This window comes from Electrona antarctica (genome assembly GCF_951216825.1).
Source record: "Electrona antarctica genome assembly, chromosome: 13".
Taxonomy (NCBI): Eukaryota; Metazoa; Chordata; class Actinopteri; order Myctophiformes; family Myctophidae; genus Electrona; species Electrona antarctica.
Genome location: NC_136794.1, coordinates 22,825,795 through 22,853,510, shown reverse-complemented (window position 1 = coordinate 22,853,510; position 27,716 = coordinate 22,825,795). Strand labels below are relative to the sequence as shown.

Sequence of the window (27,716 nt, the reverse complement as noted above, 5' to 3'; positions counted from 1 at the left end):
TGAATGTTTGCCTTCTTTCGCAGAATGTCTGCAATTATGACATGCCCAGAGTCTAGAGACGCTAGGGTTCATGTGGTTAAAAATAGCATGCATTTGGATTGTTCCCTTTCAAAGATCACTTCTGGGAACCGCTTTTCTATGCTGGTGTATGGGTGACTTAGGGGATGTGTCTGACTCTGTGGGTGGCCATTGAGGTTTGGTTAGTGTAATATCCTCCTCCAGTTTAAATGGTTTCTTTGGGGGGTCCCCATGTGGTGGCCAGACCACAGATATTTTATTGGCATTTGGTTTGGATCCGTCAAGCGATTTCATGAATTCTTTATCATTTGTTTTGCCCCTGTCTAATGAGTGTATGCTGCTCACTGAATATCTCCATTCAAGTTGCTCATTCGAAGGTATAGGTCCACCAGTTTCTTTGGGAGGTTTAAGGCCATTGTCGTAGTTCCCTTTGGACTTGAGAAGTTGTTTGTGATGGGGTAGACAGTACAACTGTCCATGGAGAAAGACGTAGTTGCCGACGCTGAAAGAAAAAAGAAAAACATTTTTCACCTGAAGTTGGAAAACATGGACGTCAGAAAACAGCAGCCTCTCTTTGATATAGTTATTAGCAAAAACTAATAGATGACATGTAATTACAGAAACATTAACTGGTCTGGACAGTGTAGCTGAATGAGAATGGCATGTTTACCTTAATTTACTACTGCAGTGCTCACAGCAGAAACAGTTTTTATGGTACTTCTTTCTGTCCAATATAAGAGCATCCATCGGATAAACCCTCCTCCGACAGACAGTGCAAAGCTCCGATTTCGGAACTCGAATCTGCTGGGAAAAGATGGAATGTTTAAACTTAGTATTTTTATTTATTATTTAATTAGATATTATTATAAAAAACGAATTCACAGAGCAGAACAGCCTTTTAGTGGTCTCACAATGCAAAGTAAAGAAACTAAGGTGCAATCAAAACCAGCTTTGAGGTTTTAGGGTTACAATTGCATTAGTAGGCCTATCTAAAAGAAATATACACACAACTATTGAGTTAAGCATGACCGAGAAAATGTGTGAGAGCAGTCTCTCAAGCGAGCATGCACACACACGTATGAACTAGGGCTGCACGATATGGACAAAATATCTCAGTGTTTATGCCAAATATTGCGATATGATGATATCGATATGATATACGATATTACCGTTAAAATGTCATATTCTATATTTTAAGTGTTGCAACATTGAAAACAAAACATTATTCAAAATACTGCATAATAACAACTCAATATTACATTGATGATATATCATATTGTGATACCGTTGCCTTTTTGTGATACTGATATTGTGCATGTTCATACCTCGATAACGATACGATAACGATACACACACACACACACACACACACACACACACACACACACACACACACACACACACACACACACAATATACAGTATTATATACACAGCAGTCACTTGTAGACCTGCTTAAGGTGCTGTAGCTTTTATGTTAGTTCAAAGAAATGACAGGTCTATAAAATAATTATAACTTACAAACTTTTTTACGCAAAAAAGAAAAAAAATGACAAGCAAATGCAGATTGGTTAATGATTTAAGCCATCACGCCCAAGCTGTTAGAATCTATTTTGGTATTGGTTTTGATCAAGATGCACTTGTCTTTACCAGATAATGTGGTCTTTGTCTCATGTGATGTTACAGTAGACATTCTTTCCTCAGAGACGCTGTAGCCCAGGCTCTTGAAAACACTCTCACTCTCTGTCCATGTTTTGTGGAAATTCCTCAATAGTTCCTCTGTAGAGGCCTCGTCATATGTTTCTGTTCGTTTGGCTGCTTTTTTGGCTTTTTTGACAGCGTCAGCATAGGAAAAAGGGCCACATGGGTCTGAGATGCTCTCGGAGTGCTCAAAGGTTGTGGTGGTGGTCCTTGTCCCAACGTCATTGTTGCCAAATTCATCTACATCTGCAAAATGCTCTGTGATTGACTTAGTTTCAGAGAAGCCTGAGGGTTCTGCTGACAAAACTTCTTCCAAAACTTTCTGTGGAGGGAGCGGTGTGCTCTGCCGTGAACTCTTCTTGGCCTCCTGGGGAATCTCCTGTTTTGAACTGACTGCTGTTATGTCACTCAGGATTGATACAGGACCCTCCTGTATGTTTGTCTCCTCTCTGAGAGAAGAGCTTTGCTCTCCCAGTTCAAAAACATAAACATTTTTAACGCCGTAGATGTCAAAACTTGGCACTTCCGGTTCCGGTTCCAAAACTGTTTCTTTGTTGGCCTCGCCAATATCTCTGTCACTCTCAAGTCGCTCCACAAGAGCAATTGGTTCCTTCCTGATGTAGACTTTCTCTTCGTGTGATTCAAATTTATTGAGCAGACCAGACAAGTCCACTTTGGGAAGCTCCTCCTTTTCTTCCTCTTTGTCAGACTCCTCCATGTCTGAGCCCAAACGTTCAGGAATATCAATGGGATCCTTTCTCACATAGGTCTTATTGAGCTCGGCTTTGCGAGCCTCTTCAAAAAACACTTTCTTGTCTTTTACAGATGACTTTGATATGTCTGAACCTTCCAAAGTGTCCTGGTCATTTTGAGAGAGTGACATTTTGTTCTCTACGGGTGAATCGACTGCTGTTTGTACCTCATTCACATCTGCACCCGAAAATTCTGGAATATTTTGCCCGTCCGCAGGATTTATGTCATCCTTTTCACCCGCTGAAAAGAGCTCTATATTCTCCTCCATATCTGAACCGAAGCGTTCATGGATATCAATGAGATCCTTTCTCTCATAGGTGTTATTGAGCTCGGCTTTGTGAGCTTCAAAAAACACTTTCTTGTCTTTTACTGATGACTGTGATATATCTGAAGCTTCCACAGTTTCCTGGTCTTTCTGAGAGAGTGACATTTTGATCTCTGCAGGTGGCTCGGCTGGCTTTTGTGCCTCATTCACATCTGCACCCGAACATTCTGGAATAATTTGGATGTCAACTTTTTCGCCCTCTCCAGAGCGCTCCCTGTTCTCTGATGCGTTCATGTCCAAGCTTTCTGTGGCATCCACAGCTGAGGCCTCGATTTTGATTTGACGATGGAATGATGCAGGGGGTTCCACAATCTCCGACTTCTTTTCTGGGATTTGCTGGGGTGGGAGGATGGGCGGTGGGGTCACGCCACGTGAGAGCTTTGCTGTAGTGTCCTTCAGTCGTGCCAGGTTTTCTGCCCGGTCAAAAGTGGGAGACGGTGTGATGCGGGTGATCCGTGAGGTTGGGGTGTCACACCTGCGTGGGGGAGGGGTTGGGGGGGTGGCAGGCCTGTGCCACAACGTAGGCGATGGGGTCACTCTCTGAGGAGATTCGGTTCTTCGCGTCGATTCGATGGTGATGAAGGTTGGCGAGGGAGGGCGCATCCTCAGTGATGGTGAGGGAGCTCTGAGGTCCGTGGATTTAACTTGAGTTACCTCTTGTTTTTGACCTTCTAGTGAGGTTGTTTTCTTTGTTTGGCTCTCAACTTTTGAAGAACCAATACAGATTTTAGATATTCTCTGTGCCCCACTTGAAACCTTTTCAGATGTGAGTTCAGATTCATGGTTTTCAATTGTGTTGTTTCCTTCTAGACACATGAGTTTAGTCTCTACTAGTTTCCTCACATATGAAATAATTTCTTCAAGTTTCTCTACATTGCTATCAACTGCAGAACTTTCCAATTCGCATTTTTCGTCTGGACCGATGAGCCATTCTGGAATTGAATTGAACAGAGTCTTCACAACATTAAGATCAGTCTTTCCTGAAACATTCCTTAGCTGTATGATATGAGTCATTAAAGCTTCAGCTTGTTGCCTCTGAGAATCATATGTGGTCTCTGTTGTGGATTTAACAATTACATTTTGTTCTGACTCATCTGTCATTTCAATTGGGACATTCCGGATTTCATCCGTTGGTTTCTCTATGTTCTTCTCATGAGCTATGTATTCCTTCTTCCTCTGCTGTTCATTCTGATGAGCCATACTTTCTGTACGAATTTCCTTACGGACTTGAATGTGCTCTTCTTTCACACTGTGATGCGTTTGGACAACAGTGACTGTTTCTTGGCTTTGGAGGGATTTTTCGGTGACTGTTTCTTGGCATTGGAGGGATTTTTCAGAAATAAGTGGTTTGGATTCGTTGGATGAATCTTTACCTTGACCTGACTGTGCCCCGCCTTTAGACTTTTTGGACTTCTTTTTCTTTTTTGTAGGGGTTTGAGTTGCTGTTTGACTGTCAGTGACAGTAATAGCAGTAACAGCAGTAGCAGCTGCAGAAGACGAGGGGATGACTTTCTGAATCTCTTCCTTTAGCTCACTCTCTACTTTCTTTTGCACTTCCTTATGCTCAGTGTTCACTTTCACCTCAGACGTTTTCTTCACTTCCTCCTTTAGTTTCTCCACATCTTCCCTCTCAATTTTATCAGCCTTCTGGGTTTCCTTTGTCTCCACTTGTTTTTCTAGCTTACCATTCTTTTTTGTCTTTTGGGTTGATTTGCCTGTTTTTCCATTTCCATTGACCACAGCCTCTGCTGCTTTAAGTGACTCTTCTTCATGGCCAATGGCATCTGTCTTCTTTTTGTCATCATGCTGTTGTGATTTATGTTCCTTTACACTTTTTTCTGTGATTGTGTTCTCTTTGTTTGAATCCTGATTATAATTGGCTGCTTCTGATTCTTTATTAGCCTTGTTCTTCTTGTCCTCAGATTGCTGTGATTTGCATGATTTTACATTCACTTCAGCAATGAGTGTTTCTGTTTTTACTGTCTGAGGAAGCATATTATCTGATGAACTAGCCTTTTCTTTTATCATCTTATTCTCAGACTTGTTGGAGCCCTTTGTGCTCAGATTCTTGAATTCTTTCTTAGTTTCAGTTGCAATACTTTCTGTCCTTTCATCACTGATAGATGTCTGAACGTTTTCAGTAATGGAAGATTGAACAGACTGTTTAGAGACAGAAACTATTTGCTGCGAAGTGGACGCAATGGCCTGATTTGTAACAGTTGAAATGGACGAACTCTTTTGAACACAGGCAACCTCAGAAGTCTGATTTGAGATAATTTGCTGTTTTGCTGAAGACATAATGGTAGAATCTGTCATGTTTTTCTCTTTTATAGTGGTGGTTATATTATTGCTTTGGGTAGCATCTGTGATTTTCACATGTTTGGTCATATCAGATGATAGCAGATCTGAGTGAACCATGGTCAAGGCATATTCAACTTTCTCCTCAGGGTAATCTGTCTTCTTCGGCTGCTCAATGCTTTCATTGGAAAGCATTTCTAGAGCAGTTGTGACTGAGTCATGCGTGAAAGTGGGGGATGGAGTAGCCAGCGTCCGGTACTTTTCTTCTGCTTTTATTAATGGAGTATTAAATCTACTAGATTTCCCTCTCATGGAAGGAGGTGGGGAGGGTGGGGGTGTGAATCTTACTGGTATGTAAACTTTCTTCAATGGTCGTGGTGACTCCGACGGTGGGGGCATTTCATATGGCACAGTTTTTGATGAACGTTTCATTGTTGGAGATTCAGTTCTGCTTATTTCCACCATAGATTTGCTGCAGGTGGTCATGCTGGTTTCTGATGTCACCTGCTGATTTTTACTGAATTCCACTTTATTTACCTTTTTGACAGTCAATTTTGTAGCTTTCCCTGGTGATGGGTTGATCATCTGTGTTGGCATATTGTCCAGCTCTTGTTGAGAAGGAGGGGGTGGCAGGAAGTCCTGCTCACCAGCAAGTGGTGGCGGTGGAGGGGGGAGGTGATCAAGTTCAGAATCAACAGATTGATGAGGAGGAGGTGGAGTGGGAGGCGGTGGGAGGTCAATATCTGCCACAGGTGGAGGAGGGGGAGGGAGAGGCAAATCTGACTCTGGCACTTTTGGTTTTGGGATGTAAACATCTCTATTCACTTTGGTTTTGTCCAATTTTATCATTCCCCTGGAATTCAGATTGCGGAATTGAGTGTTTAATGTTTTAATGCCATGGTTCTGGGTAATGGTTTTATGTTCTACCACGGTTGTCGTGTGGTGGGAAGACTGCTGCATAGAATGAGATTGTGTGGACTCAACTTGGGTTTCAGTGGATTGGGAGTGATCCTCTTGTGATGCTTTGACTACATTGGCAGTTCTTATCTTTTGTATGTTTCTTTGTGCATCGACATTAAGGTTTTTAACTCTAACTCTCCTGTATGAGGGTTTTACTTTAGAAGCTTCACGCTGTGCTGTCTCCAGCAGCGATTTAATAGTGCCTTTAACATCGCCCTTTAGCACCTCCTCTTTTTCCAGCTGGGATTGAGCCTGTGTCTCGTATAATGACTTAATTGACATCTTGACATCACCCTTTCTCACTTCATCGTCCTCAAGGCTTTCTCTTCTTTGCATTCTCGGTGACGATGGAGTGTCCAGTAAGAGTTGAATTGTACCTCTGACATCTCCCTGCACATCTATCTCCTGCTGGCATGTCCTCCTTTCATTGGAAGCATCATGTAAACACTGCATTGTTGTGTGAATGTTGCCCCTTATGATTTCTTCCTTCTCAATCTCCTTCACAGCATGTGTTGCCTGTTCCAAAGATTTCAGGGTGGCTTTTACATCTCCAGGAACCAAATCCTCAACAACCGATTCAAATTTAGAAGTTGATGAATTCTCGAGGGATCTCAGAGCCCCTTTAATATTGCCCCGTATGATATCTGGTTTCTCCATGTCCTTGTACCGCTTTTGCGCTCTCTCCAGGCACCGCAGAGTTTTTGGTATATTGCCTTTTACCACCTCCTCTTTGTCTACAACAACGGTCTGATTCACAGACTCAGACAGTGAACTCATAGCAGCTTTTAAATCTCCTTTGACTATTTCCACTTTCTGTACACCTTCAAGTGAGAGGGCCGGCTCTGACATGAAAACTTTGACTGTGTTGTGAACGTCACCAGGGACAATGTCTTCAACTGTACGTTCAATTTGAGACTGATTGGAGCCGAGGATGAGTTTGGTGCCCTTGATATCACCTCCAACTATCTCTTCCTTCTCTGTTCTGAGAACAGTGTCATCAGGTCCTAAATGAAGTTGCTTGAGGTAGTCAAGAGAGCCAGATTCAATGCAAGTGGAATAAAAGCTGACATTGCCTTTTTCAGTGTCGTCCACCTTTATCTTGATCTCCTGATCTGGGTTGTCTGTACTGGACAGTTTGTATAGAGCATTCCTTATGTCACCTTTGATGATGTCTTCTTTCCCCAAATGAACAGTCTTAACAGACTGTTTATTCAGCAGAGAATATATTGTCATACGTACATCTCCCTTCTCATCTTCCTGTATAAGTATTCCGTGTTTACCTGTCTGATCCTCCTTCAGAAGGTTATTTAGAGCTTCCTGAATGTCACCTCGTATTATCTCCTCCTTCTCAACACTGGATCCGGTGTCTTGATTGAACAGGTGGTGTACTGTTTCAACGATGTTTCCCTTCTCTTCCGAATCAATGACAATCTGCCTCTCCTTTGTCTCCCGTCTGTTCAAAAGGTTCATCATGATGCTTTGCAGATCCCCCCTGATGGCCTCCTCTCTTTGGATCTCGGGAGCCTGCGTATTCATTAACTGGTATTTTGCCATTCTAACATCACCGATTTCATCCGCCTCAATGAGTATTCCTTTTGAGTTCACCATCTTCTGGCTGTAAAGCTCCTCGAGTGTTCCTTTGATGCTTTTACCCAGGATTTCAGTCTTCTCCATACTCGTCTCGTTGAAGTCATCAATTGGCGTTGTTTCAAACAGCCAGGTTGCTGTCTTTACGTCGGCTTTAGGAATCGCCTCACAAGTGACAGTCCTATTGCCATCCTCGTCCACCTCTTTTATGTGGTCAAGAGGATTTCTCTCAAAGAGCCAAACAGACTGTTTGACATCCCCCTTTGCCACCTCTTCCTTTTTGACTGTATCAATTAGATTTTCCGAGCTCATACTTCTTATTTTGTCCATTGATTGGGTTTCAAATTTCCATTTTGCTGTCCTGACATCACCTTTCTGAATTTCACTCACATTAACTGTTTTAACAGAATGCTGTGACATTGCATCTGACTCAAAGCGATGTTTATTCATCGTAACGTCTCCCCCTTTAATGTCATCAACTGTTTTGATCAAAACCTTATTTTCCTCAGCAATCCTATCGAGAGGCTGCGTTTCAAATTTCCACTTGGTGGAATTGACATCTCCTTTCTGCACATCCTCTTGTGTGACAGACCTGATGATATAGACCTCGTCTGTGTCTCTGATGGAATCAAGAGGTTTTGTTTCAAACAACCACCGGGATCCGACCACATCTCCTCTCATCACCTCCTCACTTGTGACAGTAGTGACCTCATGGAAATGGCCCTCTTTGTCCTTAATGGCATACAGAGGCTGAGTTTCAAACATCATGGTGTAGTTCCTCACATCCCCCTTCTCTTCCTCCTCACGGACAATTGTTTGTATTTTTCTCATGTCTGTCTCTGTCTCAGAGGACACCTCTTGAATTTTGTCCAAGGTGTATGTTTCAAAAATGAAACGTCCTTTGTCAACGTTGCCCCCTTGCACATCATTCACAGTGCGGCCACTCATAGATTCCTCTTGGCTGTCACGTATGCTGTCAATAGTTTGATTTTCAAATAGCCACTTGCCACTTGACACATTTCCCTTCAGTCCTTCCTCTGACTGAACCATTTTCAGCTTTTGCATAATTTCCTCAGAAGTAGAAGTCATGATATCAGAGGTTTGGTTTTCAAAAATGTACTTCATCCTCGAAACATCTCCGGACTTGACGTTTATTTCGGTGACTCGCTTAAAGGAGCCTCCTTCCTCACCAGTGATGTTCTCAAGATTCTCAGTTTCAAAAAGGAAGCGAGCCATCGTTACGTCTTTGCCCCTAACATCCTCTTGATTCACAGTGCATGTTTTTAGAATGGTTTCTGTCTCATCTCGGATTGTATCAAGTGCTTGTGTCTCAAAAAGCCATGTGCAGGTTTTGACATCTCCCTTGTGCATTTCCTCAGATGCACTGTCACTCTTAAACTCTGCTCTTTCACACAGAATGTCCATTGGTTTAGTCTCAAATAGCCACTTACAAGTTTTTACATCTCCTTTTACAATGTCAACATTCGTGTTTGTCTCCATAATCTCCTCATCTTCAATATTACTGAAGTACTTAATTGCATCAAGGGGTTGTGTTTCAAACAACCACTTGGCAGTTTTAACATCACCAGATTCAATTTCTTCTTTGGATATTCCCTTGATAATTTGGTATTTACAGATACTCTCATCAAACTGGTCAATTGGCCGTGTTTCAAACATCCATTTGCAAGTAGTCACATCTCCTTTGATAACCTCTTCACGACGCACTGTCTTCACTTCATGGAAGTGCCCGGAGCTGTCTTGCATGGCATACAAATGTGTGGATTCAAATAGATCTGTGTTCGATTTCACAGACCCTGAGGTCACACCCTCTACAAAAATCTTTTGAGATTCACCACTTCTGCTTAAATCTGTGGTCTCAAATATCTGCGTGTAGTTTGAGACATCCACCTTATCGATTTCTTCCAGGTCTATTGTTCTAATGATTTCCTTCCTTTCCTCTCTGATTTGCTCCAAAGGCTGACTTTCAAATCGCCACTTCTGGTGTCTAACATCACCCTTCTCTTCATTGAGTGCCACTGCTTTTTTAAGTTTGCCAACTTCAGCAAGTTCTGCCAATTCTTCAGTGGGATTTGTTTCAAAGTAATGTCTTGCTGATCTCACATTGCCTGCAATAACGTCTTCTTTTGAATGGGGTCTAGCATTTGCATCATCTTTTAAAGTATCCATAGGCTGTGTCTCAAACACCCAGCAGTTCTTGCGGACATCCGCCCTGCAGCTTGAGCCATCCTCCTGTGTCAGGTCTTCCTCAACATTTACAGTTCGTATGACCTCTTTCTTCTCCTCTCGTATGTGCTCCAGTGCTTGACTCTCGAAACGCCACTTCTGGTGTCTAACATCACCCTTTTCTTCACTGAGTGCCACCGCCTTTTTAAGTTTGCCAACTTCAGCAAGTTCTGTTAGTTCTTCCGCAGGCATTGTTTCAAAGTAATGTCTTGCTGATCTCACATTGCCTGCAATAACATCTTCTTTTGAGAGGGCTCTAGCATTTGCATTATCTTTTAAAGTATCCATTGGCTGTGTCTCAAACACCCAGCAGTTCTTACGGACATCCGCCCTGCAGCTTGAACCATCCTCCTGCGTGAGGTCTTCCTCAACATTCACAGTTCGGATTACCTCTTTCTTCTCCTCTCTTATGTGCTCCAGTGGTTGACTCTCGAAACGCCATTTTTGATGTCTCACGTCTCCTTTGTCCTCTTGATTCCTTGTGGGCTTTTTAAGCTTCCCTACCTCCGGGCCAGACTTTCTTGCTAGCTGGGGGCTGCTTTCGAAAAAGTGTCTTGCAGATCTAACGTTACCCCCAATAGCATCCTCGATGCTTTGTGATTTGGCATTGGAGTCATCCTTTAGAGTATCCATTGGCTGTGTCTCAAACACTAAACAGTGCTTACGTACATCTGCTCCCACAATCTCCTTCTGAAAGCTGGAGCCTTCCCACTCATCAAGAGAAGTCAAAGTCTTTATCTCAAACAGCCATCTGCCCCAGTCGCCTTTATTATTGTCCTCCATGGAGAGGCTGCACACAAGTTTCAGAGGTCCAGCATCTTTGCTGGCCTTGTCAAGGGGTTGGGTATCAAAAAGCCAACGGGAGGCGATGGAACTCTCCAATTCTGTTTCAATTTTGCGCACAGATTTGATCTCCAGCATCTGACTCAACTGTCCCATGAGGATACATTTGAATTGAGTGTCAAAAGTGCTCGTGACTGTCTTCACCTCACCGTGGATTTCCTCCAACACAGACCTTAGACTGAGTAGGTGGCTCTCGTCAATTGTCTCAGTGTGGCCAAGGCTCTCCATGTACTTGTTGTCGATCATGTAAATGGTAGCATTTCCATCCTCTTCTGTAAAGACTATCTCTTTTGTTAGCTCCTCCTCCCCATGCATCTTATTGAGAGACTCCATTGGTTGAGTTTCAAACAGCCAGGCTGCGGCGCGGACGTCTCCTTTTTCCAGTTTGTTGAACTTGTTTCTGTACTCTGTGGAGTCAGTGTTGTGTGAACCCATGGGCTTGGTCTCGAACATCCAAGCTGTGCGCCTCACATCTTTCCCAACTATTATCTCCTGCTGAGTTATTTTATTGTTGTCATCAGCATCCTCTTCCACAGTTTCGTCTTTAATGGCGTCCAGTGGCTTGTTTTCAAACATCCAGCGCATGGACTGCACCTCCCCTTGGAGAATCTCATCCCATTCCAGATAGTCTTGGTCTGGGCTCAGGCTGCCGTCATCCTCATACACATATTCTTGGCCCTCCACCTGGTTGTTCTCGTTCTGAGCCTCATCACTGTAGTACTCGCGCTCTATATTTTTGCGCACCTCAGGGTGAATGTGTTTATATAGGCGTTTCAGCTCATACATATTCCTCTGCTTGAAGTAAGCCTCCTTGTTGACTGGGCATTTGGAGGAGGAGTAAACTTGCTCTGGTGGCTCAGGTGAGTAATAGCACTCGGGGATGTCTGGGCTGTCTGGTGGCACTTGTAGTAAATCTGGGGGTGGTGGTGGGAGATCATCAGAGTCTTCGGGGGGAGGTGGTGGAAACTCCTCATAGTCTTCAACGGTCATAGATAGGTCTTCTGCAGCGGCGGTGGCTGATGCCGTGCATGTGACACTAGCGACATCTGTTTGTGTCACATTCGAGGCCCACTTAGCTCGATTGATGTCTCGTCCAATCTTTTTTGAGGATAAAAATGATATTTGTGAGAATTATTATCACTTAGTACTTGGCAATGTTGTGGAATTGCATATTGTTCACGTTACTCAGTTAGATTACCACTTAATTTGAATTCAAATAAGCATACAAATATCAAGGAGATTCAACACCAAAGCAGAAAAATAGCTTTCTCTTCATAACATTAAATGCACACACTTGGGAATCCTGTATATGTGAACCCCTTGAGGGATTGTTGCGTTTCCGCTACATGTGCTAATGCAGCGGACCAGTTCTCAACCTTTTCTGGATCAGCCTTTCGGTGGTCAGATGGGTGGGCAGCGTGCATTTTCAGACCATGTTTATTTTAATGATCAATCAATCGATTGTGTCCCGGATTGGATAAATGGAATGAATGTATACTATATTTTAAGTTCATATTTATCTGTATCACAATGATCGCAATATCATCACGGCCCAGTTGAGAATCACTGTTCTAATGCACTTTTTAATATTCTGTGCAGTGGTGTAAAGGAACAAAGTATGCTACATTTACTCATGTACTGTACTTTTTTACAATTTTTATGTATTTTCCCTTTACTGGAGTATTTCCAATGTTCTGTTGGCTACTTTTACTTCTACTCAGATTGCAGATTCTGATCATTATTACAAAACATAAGTTACCTACTTCAGCCATATACATATTTGAAAATAGCCGATCTACAGATCTAATGTTTTCAAAAGATTTGTATACAATTGAAAACTTGTGAAATGGGACATTATGCATAATGAGTACTTAAAATGTTTGGTACATTAAGTACATTTTCATACCAACAATACTTTTGTGCTTTTACTCAAGTAAAATTGTAATTCTGGACTTTTGCTTGTAACTTACTATGATAATTTCTAAATTGCAGAATTGATCCACCAGACCACCACTGGTTATGGTATAAATCAAATTAAACCAAATGAAGTTACTAATGTAGCAGAAAAGAGGAAATTCAAGTTAATGAGTTCACAAGTTCAGTATGGACAAATATCTCTACTTCCAGGCTACAGTTACAGTTAGAACATAATGTACATTTTTGAAAAATAACTACATTATGAATAATGACAATCTGTCAATTACTACCTTAATCTGTTTGCTCGGTCCAGCCTCTTCGATGGTTTTTTCAAAGTGGTCCCTCAGTTCTTTAGTGGTAAACCTGGGCTCCTCAACTAGAAATCAATAAATAATAGTAGACAGACTCAGCGATGGAAGAAGAAAACCATTGTGGTATTAAATTACAAAGGACATAAGACATTTTATAACAACCTACCTGCTTCATTGTTGTGGTTTTCATAAGAGGAGGCCATACTGTTGTTATTGTACGTCACCTATGAATGAGCAGGCTAGATTAATGACGAATAGAAACAAAATACTTAAATAAAGAACAACATTTATTGGAACAGAAATTCATCCAGACAGCCATTTTTACCAACTTCTTTCAAAAATAAAGAATGAATTACAAAAATGAGAGAATCTCAATAATCGCAATCATTTAAAATATTTTTCTCAATGGGCTCTATGCACACAGAATAACTCTTCCTACTTCCGAGGAAATGGAACCAAATGGATCGTTACGGGTCCATTTGGTTCCATTTCTACACTCAGCGTTACACAACCGTACGGGGCCATTTGGAACCCACTCAAGGACACTTTGAGACCCACTGGTGTAGCAGAGTGTTTCCAGTGAGCCAACATGCACAATCCCGACTCTGTTTATCCAGAATGGAACAGAGCCTTCATTAGTATCAGCAGTAACACCTGTGAAGGAAGTAGGCATTGGGTCCAAGTTCTTTCCAAAATGGCGTGTGTGCATATAGCCCATTTGTGCAACTCATTAGCAGTGTTTTATCATACAGCCTGTGGAAGCACAATGAAAGAGACAAGAGAAGAGTGTGTTATGTAGCCTACCATCTCTTCCTGGTTGAAATTCGACTGCTGACTGCCTGGGATGATTTGTCTGGTACTGCTCATCACTGTCACTTCTGAGTTTGACACTTGCTGTAAAGAACAAAACAGCGGTTGTCACACGAACATACACAGGCATACTGTATATGCATGATTGCATGTGTACTGTGCACGCGCACATGCATGTTGCACGCAGACACACACAAACGCACACACTGATTGATTGAATACATTACAAGGCGTTTGCAAAAGGTATAGAGGTAGAGTTCTGCTACAATAATGCTAATAGTACAACACAAAAAAGCCCTGAGGCTTGTTTCCATTGCGTTCCGCACGCTCGCGGCTTGCACACGCACGCACGCACGCACGCACGCACGCACGCACGCACGCACGCACACACACACACACACACACACACACACACTAATATCGAGTTTGCTCCATTGAGTCTGCATGCTTGACCAGCCTTGACTGAAATGAAATGACTGACATTGAAATGCTCTTTGAAAAGACAGGCTAGGACAATAATCACCAAAAGGTTCCAATTAAATACAGGACCTATAAAAACGCTTTCATCTCTCTATCAGTGAATCTTCAAAACTCATCTAAGGACTGAGTACTTGAATGCACTTATGTCTGTTATTTTACTGCCCTATAGTAATAAACGCAGTCACTGCTCCTAATAGGATGATAATTCTATGTGCAAATGTACTACAGCAAATACCCCACACCTAATTATATGTATTTAAAGCATATCTAAGAAGGTATGTCCGAGACAAATCTCCATAGGGACAAATCAAGTAACCTTTAACATTGAACCATGAATGAATATACCTACAGAACGCAGTGCAAAGAAGATGTTTGATTAGATGCAGAAGCTGACAGTTTACACAAATTACACTAACCATAGACAGAGGAAAGATCAGGATTTGAGACCATGGAGGATTAAGTCTATCATGTTCCATGTTGACCACTCAACGTAACTACCACAGTTGAAGAGACACAAACATGTTTTCCATGGTCTTGCTATAGGCACCTGTGTACTGAACTGAGGCAATTAATCCATAGTCTGTGTGAAGAACCCTGGGGCTTGTATAGGCACATGGTCCAGATGATGTAGTCTCCTTCAGTGCCGTCTAACAATAGCAATAACAAAGTTAGATGTGTAATATCTGTCCCTTAAACCCGGTGAGATTTGCGAAGACTGGTAATTGGTGCAAACCTCTATACCAGTCATGCAGTATTTGACCCAAATGTGTGCCCGTTGCCTGAATACCTTGACTCAAGCTCTCCTGCGTCTGAAGTAAGCGGCCGGGAATACAATGAAAGGACAGAGAGCAGACAGTATTAAATCCAGCTACCATCAGATTAAATATACCATGTGATTTCAGAACACCTACAGCAGGTAGTCCAGCCAAGGGCTAATAGACTATATTCACACAGCGGCCATCTTGCCATTAAGTTAATGAAACCCCATGGCAGCACAAATACAAAAAAATAATCTCTGAAGAAACATCAGGAAATGTCCATAAATACAGAACAAATTTAAAAAAAATAATGCCACCCTGCTTTTTTAATGGAAAATGTCAACATGGCCGCCGTGTGAATATGGTCTATGGGGATATAATCTTCCCTTCCTCCAGAAAGTGTACAAGAAGAGGTGTGTATAGTCAAAGCTCAAGCTCAGTGCGTCATCCCTAGACACACTGTTCAGAGCCCTATAACGACCGTGGCCAGACAAGGAGGCCTACCATAGTATCAAGGGCAACACCACCAGGTTTATGAACAGCTTTCACCCAGCTATCATCAGACTGTGAAACAAGGCCTTGGACTCATGGACCTTTCCTCAGGTCAGGGACCTACCATGTGGATTTTATCTGTGAAAGTTAGCGCTCTATGTGAGCCTGTCACCAGGCTGTCCATGGACTTGACCTTTCCTTGTGGACCTACCATGTGGATTGTACCTGTGAAAGTTACCACCCTTGTGGTTGAATCTGACAAGGAACTGATACTCTCTTCGCACCTTAATCTCATGTACAATGCGCTGATACTCTTTCCGACCTTAATGTCTAATTTAATGTACCGGTACATGCTTTTGTTATGTTCATGAACCTTTATATGTAACCTCATACTGTACCAGCTGGATTATGCTATGTGTATATATATACAGTATGTAGATATCTTAGATTTTGCCCCCCCCCCCCCCCCATCTCTCTTCTTTTCTTTTCTCTTCCTGAAAATAACAAAAATTATGTCGCTTGCACAACAATGAATTTCACCCACTTCTTGACACCCGTAAACCTGTGTTGGTTCTGATTGAACGAAGGGCTCTCTCTCATGCTTACGCATTGCGTTTCAATTGCAGTACCTGCACAGTTCTTTGTTGGAAATGGAACTGGGTTACATTGTGTGATGTTGCAGTTTCCTGGCTCTCAAATTGTTTCCTCACACTGGCAAGTCCCCCAGGCAGGGAACAGACCTCCGACTCCTCCATGACCTAATGAAGCAGGGAAATGTCATTAGCCACCTCCACTTCCACGTGGCCCTAATAGGGGCTATTGTGCCTATTGTGCCTATTGTGCCTGGTACACTGCAGGCTGCCCTCAAAGAAATATAACCCAACTAATGCTCTGCTCCTTTTTCTCCCACACTCATTCCTTATACAAATCCAAACAGCACTTTGTTAAGACACAGTTTACTAACGGTTGTTAGTAAACTACCTTTTGGAGTGCTTTGTAACAGGCCGGTCCAGACAGGACAGTCCAGACAGGACAGTCCAGACAAATGCCAGCATGCAGAGTTCAGATTCAGAGCCTAGTTGCAAAATCAGCCATGAGTCATGGAGATCAGAGATGTCCTGAAGGAGGCATGAGGGGTCCCCGTTGTATTTCCTGTTTACAGCAGCTCAGTTTAGATTCTGCCCAGTGAGAAAGGGGTCTCAAGTTTCCCCTCTATCTATCTATACATCTACAGGGCCACATCACCCCCACTGGCCCACTGTCATCACCCTCCTCTAATAACGCATGACGGAACCGTCTGCAATGAGGACAATGCAATGCATTACATGGCAGCTACCGTGCAACATAGGATGCTCTGCAAAGGGAAGTCTGAGTGTGCGCGGCGAAAACAAACAATCCAAGCGAGAGATAAATCCATGCTCAAGGTCAGGTTAGTTCTACTCAAACAAATGTCAAGGCAGGGCAGTAAGACCTCCAACAAGCCACAGATCATATACAGTAGAGATGCAAAGGTGAAACCAATACTACAAAAAGGGGAATGTCATTCTGAGTCTCTTGTATTTGTAGAACAAATGTTTTCCTACAGAGTAAAATTAGCTCACAGCCAGCTCTCTGCACTGCATCAGTCCATACTTAATATACAGGTATAATGTACAGTATATAGTATACAGTACAGCCTTGACCTACATACTCCAGTTTACTACTCCTACAAAGGAGAAATCTGTTGGTTTCGCCATAGTTTGGTTGTATCTAGAAGGTCAATAATGACATAATGCGTCATTATGAAACATGCCTCTGCTAAATTCACCTACACCACTGCAGCATATGGTTAATCTACAGTAGTATTTTGTTAATGTTGCTTTGCAGTGCACTCACCCTTTAAATGTGTTAATAACATTCATCACATATGGTAGACTACTTTAGTCTATTAGACATGATGTCAACCAATAACCTCATTTAGCCACTAAATCTACAGTAAATGCAATTTCATTTGATGTGATGTATTTGGTCATTTATTTCACTATTATTTACGTAAGTTACTACAATTAAGTGGAAATAAAGGCAACAGTATAACTAAATGTTAATGTTTGTAACTGGATGATACCATTCTGACCACGTTTTACAAGTTGTTTGGACTAAAAACTAAAATGAGGTTGACTAAAATAAGTGGCGTTACTCAAAGAACTACTCAAGAGTTATTGTCATATAGCTGCTGTAGTTGGAGCCTAAACCAGTGGTTCCCAAACATTTTAGCATGTGACCCAAAACAGAAATTAGATATTCGCGTCAGGACCCACATATGGGTCCTGAGACTCACTGTTTGGGAAACAGTGGCCTGCCCTAAACCACCAGAGTTTGACCAGATGAAGAGCCTTGGCTCGAAACGTTGTCAATAAATGATATTGGAGCGTGCGGGTCCATTCTTCTTTTTCTGATGTCACTTTCCGTGCTGGGTTATCTACTAAGTTATGTGCGTATTCTATTTTTGCTAAACCACCACCACCCCTATACTGTAGCCATGCAGTAAAAGAGTGTTACATTGTCCATGCTGAAGGTAACTTTGTACCCCGCTGGAGAAGGCGCTGTCCTCTCTCTTGGCGACCGCTGCCTGGTACATGGCCATGGTGTTGACCTGTGAGATGATCTCTGAGTTCTCAGAGTGAATCCGGTTCCTCTGGGTGAAGTCTTTCAGGATGTCCTGCCCTGGTTATAAACCTGCGCTGCCAGCAGCTGGAGTAGAAACAGCCAAGCCACTGGTCAGTCTGTGCATTGCATTGTCTGTGTGCGTGTGCGTGTGCGTGTGCGTGTGTGTGTGTGTGTGCGTGTGCGTGTGCGTGTGCGTGCGTGTGCGTGTGCGTGTGAGTGTGTGTGTGTGTGTGTGTGTGTGCCAATGGTGTAAAGTACATGCAAGTACTGCACTTAGGTACAACTGTGAAATGGACCATTCTGCATACCTCCTTGCTTGGTTTTTGGTTTTGTACCTTACTTGTGTACTTACTCAAGTCAAATTCTTGAGTAAAACATATTTCTACATTGAGGTATTGCTACTTTCGCTAAAGAAAAGAATATTTGCGTAATTCGTCCACCACTGGTGTGCACCATGCAGTCATTTGAAATTCAAAGCCACATACAAAACAAATGAAGTACTGCTTTACAAATGCAATTGTAGCACCTAATAGGTTCAACTTTTATTCCGCTATGTAGACTAACTTAAAAGGCTGCGGTTCACTGAAAGTGCAGAACATTTTAGAGTGGGCTCCTAACTTGGAAATAATCACTTGACTACAGAAGCAAGCCTGTGAAGTGGATATCCCTCAGAGAACACCTGCAGGTGTAAGGCACTCAGGCTACACTACAGGGACATCATTTCAATCAATTGCACTCTTCCCACTGGACTTACAAATGTAGAAGAGGTGATTGAGTGAGTGGTAAGAATGAAGACAAACTCCAGAATAAAAAGATCACTTGAATTCCTACAGGGCAATTTAATTGTTCATAGTGAGAATTGTGATGTGTTGCATTAAGTTTGTCTCCATTTTGAAAATGTTTAAGTCATCCATAAAGACATCTAAAATGGTTATACAATTTTCAGGGTTATGTTTTGTATAAGCAACAGTGCTTCAGACAATAGTTTCAGAACCAGCTCCTTTGTAGTATTGGACCTGTTTTGTTTGCGTCTTCAATTGAGCAGTTGAGACGAATAACAGTCTACAGTAAGTCCATAGTTATGATCCATAATGTATAAATGATGGATAAGGGGTCAGGACAGCTAGGCCTATTCAGGGAGGGGTCAGAATAAATTATGGACTTAGACTGTTAATCGACTCAACTGCTCAATTATGATACTCAAAGGACCATGTTAACCACATGAGCCCTAATGTCCCTATTGCTGAGTTTGATTTGATTTGTTTGATAAATTCAAGATACAATTCACCAAGGTGCATAGTACAATAGAATTATCAGGATAGTGCAAAAAGTCGGAAGATCCCAGAATAAATAATTGCAACCTTCAGTAAATAAAGTATCTATAGCTAAATAAAAAATATCACTGACTATAGTAATAACATATAGTCATAAATATCTTTATGTTTCAAATGTATTAGAAAAACATCATCATAACAGTTTTTACAGATTAGAGGACCGCTCTAAAAGAGATTTGGTGTAGTGGGGGAAAAGGAGGGGACCTAGTATAGACCCCTGGGGGATGCTGGTCAACTGAAGAAGGGTTTAAGAGGTTAATAGATTTGACATTCTGAAGACGTGTGACTGAGAGTGAAATGTGAAGTAGAAATATTCAGCAGTGTATAGACGTTGCCTTGTTGTTGTGCGGGATGTTCAGCTTGACTATACATGTTGTTGTTTTGCACACTTTGCCAGTAAAAAATAAATAGATAAAAAGAGTAAAGGATGTCATGAAACCTCCAACTGTTCAGACAACGACAGTGACAGTAATCAATGCAGTGGTTCCCAAACTTTTTCATGTCAAGGACCCCCAAATTGAAACTAATTGGCCCGCGGACCCCCATTTGAAAACATATGCCAGGGACCCCCATGTATGGCTCTAGCAGTGATTCGCAACCATTTTAATATCAAGGACCCCCAGTTTGACATGCTTTGGGCTACGGACCCCCCATTTAATGGCATTTCTTATCTATGGGATCCCAATTTATATTGCAAAATGAGTGAGTGTACAAATGAGAGTGTACAAATGGAAATGGTGTACAAATGGAACCAAATGGACCCGTTCCAAATACACTCTCAGAGTTACAGACCCAAATGGACCATAAGGGCCAATTTGGTTCCAAACTATCATATAGCTGGGGACCCCCTGGAACTCCCTCAAGGACCCCTGGGGGTCCCCGGACTCCACTTTGAGAACCACTGAATTAATGCATTCGTCTGATTGCTGAGACAGGAATTACTGTCTAGTATTCACACCTCAGCTCTGGGCTTCTACAGTATAAAAGTAGGGGGTTAATTCAAATGTAATTATATCGTATGTTTGAGAAATTTAGAATATGAAAAAGATTTTCTGCCATATCTATAGATGAAGGCAACTAAGTGTATACTGTAGGCTAAATCAAGGTCTCTGCTGCCTGTGTGAGACATGATTAGTTTTAGTTCAAACGACTTTATTATGTTGAATGTATTATGAAGAATACTGTCAGTAAAAAAAATATATATATATGATATATTTCTAAAATATGAGTTATTGCAGCAAAGCACAGATTTAATCACATAAAATCCTATTTCGGAGTATAAAGACGTTCAGGGAACAGGGTAAACACATTGTAGTTGCGCCGCTAGGCTGTGATGCATGACGTAGAACTTGAACATGATTCAACAGGATATTATAAACATATAACATATTATACATGTCCTATACTGTAGGGCTGCTGTGGATAAGACTAAATGCTAAATGCTTAAATTGTAAATTGTAAATTGTAAATTGTAAATTGTAATTGTAATTGTAATTGTAAATTGAAAAATGTATTGCACAATTCTGTTGGTTTGTCATTGGATCACAGAGTCAGCTCTTTTTTGGAGCAAGGCCCTCTCTGGCCATCTATTTTAGCCTAGGAGGAATGGGAGGTATGTTAGTGTAAACCTATATCACTCTGTTGAGATGGATGACGGACAAGCATAGCTAGCCCCCCAAAATTATTAGTTTTTTTACCTACACTAAATTTACAAATCCTTAATACAGTATACAAACTTTAAGCCTGTTGTGCTGTGAAAGCATAAGTCTAGGGGCATACATTGTAAACGTTTTGGATAGGACAATTTGAGGCCAATGTGTCAACAGTCTTGGGCTATCTAGTGACAAGTTAGGTTGGGCTGAGAGCTCACATAACAAGAAAGCAAAGTAATCATGGCGCCAAGTACTTGCAAAAATAAATCAAGCCTATTTTAAACTTGCCAGGAAGAGTCATATTACTTTTTTTGAAACATTGGAGAAAATCTGGGAGGTCAAGGCTCTCGGTTTTGGCAAGATTCTGTTTAAAAACAATCTGGGATATCCTATATATTGACATGGTTTCCATTCTTTGTTGAAAAGAACAATTATTTATTATCACTATATTCATATTTCATATATTCCATGCCACATATAAAAGTAGCCACACACTCGTAGCTCTGATGCAATACTTCATGTGGACTCTATCATTTGGATATTCTTTATTGAGATGTAAAAAAGAAAAAAATGTTACAGCCAACATTTTAATGTCTCAATAAAGTATGTGTGTAGCTTCATCTTTTTCCCGTATATGCTTGTTTTCATTGGCCAACACCACATTACTACAGGTGTACATTTCACCTATTTTGACTTATGGTCACATGGTAAACATGGCTGCTACAGTAGATGCTACAGAGCTCAGACATCTATTATTTATGACCAGATGAAATCCAATAGCTCAAGGAAAGTTATTTAATATTTAATGTTATATATTCTTTATGTTTATAGTAGCAGTTATTTTTTATAATAAATAAGGTATTATTTTAGCGATGACATTTATCTTCAGTTCTGAATATTTAAATGTGGCCCATGCATTATGCACAAGAATGACCTCTTCTGAATCCATTGCCAAACACGATTCTTATTTACTAGTAATAAGGTCTATAAACGGTTCGAATGTCCTTTTTCCTCAGTTGACAACATAAGTTAGTTTACGACTGCACACCAAATGGAATATTAATGCAAATTATATATATTCTACTCATATACACAATAAAATACATAGAAGTAAAGGCAATTCACATATTCTGGTAAACCCAAATTCCAAACCAGCTGTAATGCACACAAAAGTACAGACACAAATTAATTCACACCACAAAAGCTCATGCTTAGGCCAGAGGTGCATCGCTTACCAGGTAAGTTGGTAACAAAAGTATAAAAAACGTGAACTCAACAGTTAGAATCCCACAGGATGGCCACTGCACGGCAGGGTCTTTCTAAGCAAAAAGCAAATCCCACTCAGTGTTGGAGTCCAGCTCCAGCAGTATGTTCTCACCTCTGTCCGACAGGCAGATGGTGACAGCTGATTTTATTTTAGATCCCCCGCCCACTTGTAAAAGATGGGCTGCAGGGAGGGGGGGGGGGGGCTCTTTTTTTAGAGAGTGAGGCCTTCGTGCCTTCCATGTCAAGTCCCCTGAAAACCTACATGCAAATACTTCCTGCGTCTCTTCTCTGCTCCACCGGCGGCCCGGTGCACAAATAAATCAGATCAACCCAGTTTCATCATCACAGATTCCATTGGAGTTCACAGTGGGCTCCTGTCACCAGCAGCTGCTCTGGTCTGTCAGGATACCCCAAATCATACACATTTACAACAAGTACTTCAAGGATCCCCACCATGCAGCACTTCTAAAATACTCCAAGTACTGTAGTGTGAAGCAGAAAACCGAGCAAATCAGAGCTTTAGATTTGCCTGACGGTAAAGTTGAGTGACGTGACAGAACCCCCCCCCCATGTCATATAATTTCAAGTGGGTTAAAATGGGGTCAGTGATGTAATGCGTGTGTCTGTGGGGGGCGAACGGGTGGTAGGGCTATACTAGAAGAAGACACCTAGTTTTTGAAGTCTGGACGGAGGGCTATGTAGCTAGCTCATGCTGTTTGGCCTAGTTGGAGGTCATGGCGCCAGCCTGACTCTGGCATCTTCTGGAAGCTTGGCCAATGTGTGGAGAGCAGACGTGAATGCCGTGGTCGCACACAGACCTGTCTGCAGCACTGTGAAACTCACACCCGCCATTCTATAGGTTGCCCCGTGTTAAAGGGCCACGCCGTCACATTCTCATCACCACTGGTCATATGAAAGCAGGAGAGCTTCAAATTGACATATTGGTTGTTCAGTTTGACCCACCAGTTTTGGAGATGTGGCTTATAGAGTAATGTCTTGCAGAAAACAGCGAGTTGAGAAAACAGGTTGAAAGGTTCACTTCTATGGACTCTATCATTACACCTAGCTACATGTTTAAGCATTTATTTCATATTTACGATTTCAGCTCTGATATTTATTTCAGACATGCTCTAGTACGTGAAGAGTCTGCCTGTGCTATTAATAAAATAGTTAATAAGTTAATAAAATAAAAATAAAAATAAATTGCACGATGGCAGGCTCTCAGTCAGATCTCCACACAGAGATCTGAAACACAGAGAGATCCTAATCACTTATGGCCCTCATTTATCAATTGAGTGTAAATTCTGCCCCAAATTCGAGTGTAGTTTTCGTAATACACCCACGTCGAGTCGGCATTTATAAAGTGATCGCAAACAGCTGATCCTTCCTAATTTCATTCCTAGCAGTAATAAATGTGACGGCTGAAATCAATCTGGCACGCCCTATGAAATCAAGCCTCGCCCTCGTTTTTGCGAGTACTGCAATACGACCTGGAAACCATGGTTACAGGAAAAATAAAGTTCCCCTCGCTTGCATAAGTTGCCTTGCTGCCCCCTCTCATACACACACACACACACACACACACACACACACACACACACACACACACACACAGACACAGACGCACGCACGCACACGCAACTTGCAACTTGTTGTATCTTAAATAAATAAACCTGCATGAATTAAATAAAGCTGTAGCCTACCCTGTCTGTTTCTCCTCTCGCTTCGCTTCCCCCCTGCCCGCCTCACCCCCCCCGCACGCATGCACGCACGCACATATCGCAATTTGCAAGCAACTGTCACTGTGTGTTGTTAGTTGTATATTCAATTATTAAAGTATTTTTAATTTAATATACAACAAGATATATTAGTGAACGGAAACCTGAACCTGTGAACCATGAATGAAATAACAAATAGGCACACACACGCTGCTGTTTTGCATAGGTGCTCCTCCTGTCCTGTCTGTCTCTCTCTATCACTGTGGTCCGTCCGTGACACCGTGATCAACTGACCAGCACGTTCGACGATTTAAATTGCCTCGCAGTCGCTGCAGTGGTTGGGCTGTCAACTGTCAAATCAATTATATGAATATTGCAGCCAAAACCGTAGCCTCATGTGGCATGCACTGGACAGTGGTGGTGGTGGGCTGCAGGCTGGGTTAGCCTATACTATCTCCGATGCGTTCCCACTTGCGCTGGCACGGCACATTTGGCATTCGAGCGACGCGTCAGGTTTATTAAACGAGGAGGAGATTGCACATACTGTAACTCCAGAAAGACATCGGTCTGCTGTAGATTAGGCTACAGTAGGCTACCCATGTTGGGACTCTCCGCAGCTCGTCCAGTCCAGATAAGGCTCTGGTCCCGTCATGGAAATATTTCAGCACAGACAGCCCAAATCCTCGCATGTATGCGCTCATCATGCAAAACACTGTTTAAATGGCTTACGCATCTAACTTGCAACATTGTTTTTAATTGCTTGTAAAGTTGGAAATCTCCTACCAATTTCATATGACGCAAAGACACATCGTTGATGTATTCCTTTACTTCTTCTTTTTTTGTCTTCTTTTTTATATGTAGCCCATACCTATAGTTTTATATAAACATTTTAGGAGTGAATACATATGTTTGATGCCTGTGACAGCCTCTCAGCTGGTCAAACAATGCTGCTCCGCTGTTCTACGACAGAAAAACAGGTGAGGACAAAGCGTACGACAGCTCCCGACCAGACGTGATTTTTGTCTTGGCTCAAGTTCAAATTCATGCTTTGGCGCAAATCGTAAATGCCGAAAATTGCGGTAATTTCGGCGTACACCCATATTTTGGCGTACGCACGGTTGATAAATGAGGGCCTAGACTGTATTTTGACCACAGATATAAAACATATCAATTTCGTACACCATAAAAGCATTAATTACACTCAAGAGGCAAATTAGTATTTAGGATTTCGCTTTCCAGACATTTAGTCTGAAGAGCAGTGAGTAGGCAGAAAAGACCAAAGGGATTTCTGTTGAATATCAGGCAGCAAAAATTGGATGTGAATGAAACAAACATACCTCCCCGCCTCATGTGCCCCCCCTGAGATTCACCGATGAGCAAAGTCATGGAAACAGGGGGAAAGGAGCTGACACAAGGACATATGCACGTGTGCAACCGCACACACGCACGCACGCACACACGCACGCATGCACGCACGCACACACACACACACGAACTGTCAGACGTGATGCACTGGCTGCACAGGAGATGAGAAGTGACTTCCATCAGACATTTAGAGACTTTCCATATCAGTGGACACATGCCATGCATGCCACAACATGGAGAAAAGACCAGTCTCAGGCCGGGAGGAATAATGAGCTAACTATGTCAGTGACAGCACGTTTCTCTGACTGAGAACAGCCAGAACCTTCTTTGTATTCCCCCTAAGACACATGCTACAGTAAATGTGAATTGGTAGTAGAATAGACAGCTTTACTGGGATATACAGCAGGACTGGACATTAGGGTTGTGCATGCTAGTGGACTGTTGAACTGTGTTTGAGCAAGGCACTGGACCCTCACTGTAGTTCTAACTCAGTCAGGACAGGGCAGTGGTATACTGAGCTTAGCAGTCGTGATGTAATGTATCTTGTTATGGTTTTAAAAAAATTAGAATTCATCATTAACAGTGTACAGGAGAAAACAGTACAGCACATGCCCTCAAGATGCACAGAAAATAGGCAACCAACAGAGCTTGAACTTTCTATGGAGATTTGAAAAGAAGCAAACGTGCCACATTTATACATTTATGTTTGATGTCACAGAACATCATATTTATCCCAGACAGCCTTTGTTCCCGTTGTCAACTAAATATATTCCAGAAAATGCATCGACCACATGAACACCAGAGTCCTTATTCTGGGGCAACATTCGGCAAAAATGTGAGCTTGTATATCTTCTATTTTCGTCAAAGAGATTTGTTGTGTAGAAGCATAAAACAGTAAACGGGGGGCCTAAGATAAGTGGTTAAGTAACAGAGGAATGCAGTAAATTATATATTGATCGTTTCACATCTGTTGCTTGGCAAGTTATGAATGTTTTCCACTGCAATGGTTTATTATGACTGCAATTTAGATTCAAGCAGGCAAAAACATTTATTTGTTTAATACATCAGTAAATAGCTGTTGTTGCAAAATGAATGCTAAGCATTCATTAGAATGGAATAGTTCCCCTCTAATGCTCATCACACAGAAGTTTACCACTGTAATCACTGGCGTGAAATTGGCAAAGAGTAAAGCCAATTTATAATGTACAATAATTATGACTTCTGACAGTGCTTGCTTCCCACTTCTGGATCCTTGCTTGTGTTATTATACACACTATTCTGATACGTATCTCAACCATGTGGTCGATGTCTAGTTGGCAGGTTGGCTTATAGTACAGTAGGTCTCGTAATTGGATAGCAAATGAAAAGCTTTTGTTATTTGTCGGACAATCAAGTGATAGGGTATGCTAGAAGAGGCTTGTTGTAGCCCACCACTTCAGTAAGCACTAGTGCATGGGGACCATTGGGAGACAGCACTGCGGTGTACATGAGAATAATCACAGGCAGATGCCATTAAACTGGATTTATTCTGTGTTGCGCACCTCTGCAACATGCGCATGTTGTGAGCTTGTATATCGGCCATTTTTATTGTGCATCGCCGCGTGCAGTAACGTATATCAAGCCCTAAAGTGGTGGCGGGCCAATGCATCACAAAGATTCTTGGATTCATTCAATCACTGACGAAAGGAGCATTTTTTTGAGTCACATTTTAAAATAAAACTTTGCTCACAGGATTCTCATTTGCTGGGGCTTTGGCATCTACTTATTGTTCATACAATAATTTACCATATTGTTATTCACCAATCGCTATGAAAGACCTTCCTAACTGTGCACATAAAAAATTAACTGGGAGTGTGAAAATTGACTAAATGGACCTGCATGTATAACCAACCAAATAATGAGTATTCGTGTGTAGCAGCAGAACTGGTTTAACTAATCCACTTTCCTTCTAATTTGCATGGCTTAACCACATGTCCCTTGTCAGCGAGTTCATTCCTGTTCTAATGGATACATAATTATGCAGGACAAAATTGTTTCAGATCAAGAGTAGAGATTTGACAACGGTCACTATACTGTTTAAAGCCGCCATACACTACAAGAGTTTTGACAAGATTTTGGAAAGATTTTTTAAAGGACTACATTCTGATCTTTTAAAAATCTATAGTGTGTATGCGAGGCTTTATAACGGTCTCTACCCTAGTCTAATGGATAATGTCAGGTGGGAGAAGCCAGTCATAAT

At 41.8% G+C, this 27,716-nt stretch overlaps 1 protein-coding gene across 2 annotated transcripts; it reads right to left on the bottom strand.

Annotated features, from left to right (window-relative positions):
• Positions 1-33: 33 nt before the first annotated feature.
• xirp2b (xin actin binding repeat containing 2b) lies at positions 34-22,497 on the bottom strand. 2 transcript variants are annotated; one of them, XM_079518430.1, is made up of 9 exons: positions 22,364-22,497; positions 18,063-18,226; positions 16,126-16,254; positions 13,761-13,850; positions 13,123-13,180; positions 12,936-13,021; positions 1,668-11,826; positions 689-822; positions 34-520 (listed from the first exon to the last, which is right to left on the bottom strand). In XM_079518430.1, the coding sequence occupies exons 2-8, from the start codon at positions 18,117-18,119 to the stop codon at positions 728-730; spliced, it is 10,674 nt and encodes a 3,557-aa protein (XP_079374556.1). In that variant the 5' UTR covers positions 18,120-18,226; positions 22,364-22,497; the 3' UTR covers positions 34-520; positions 689-727. The 2 variants fall into 2 exon arrangements, with proteins under 2 accessions (XP_079374556.1, XP_079374557.1); XM_079518431.1 differs by having other exon boundaries at positions 689-819.
• Between the last annotated feature and the right edge of the window lie 5,219 nt (positions 22,498-27,716).

Excerpts from the sequence above, each read along its gene's own strand:
- xirp2b (XM_079518430.1), bottom strand. The coding sequence starts at position 18,119 with ATGGCCATGTACCAGGCAGCGGTCGCCAAGAGAGAGGACAGCGCCTTC. Across the intron at positions 16,255-18,062 it reads ACAGCGCCTTCTCCAGCGGG|GTCATGGAGGAGTCGGAGGT; the intron begins GTACAAAGTTAC and ends CTGCTTCATTAG. Across the intron at positions 11,827-12,935 it reads GACCGAGCAAACAGATTAAG|ATTGGACGAGACATCAATCG; the intron begins GTAGTAATTGAC and ends TCCTCAAAAAAG.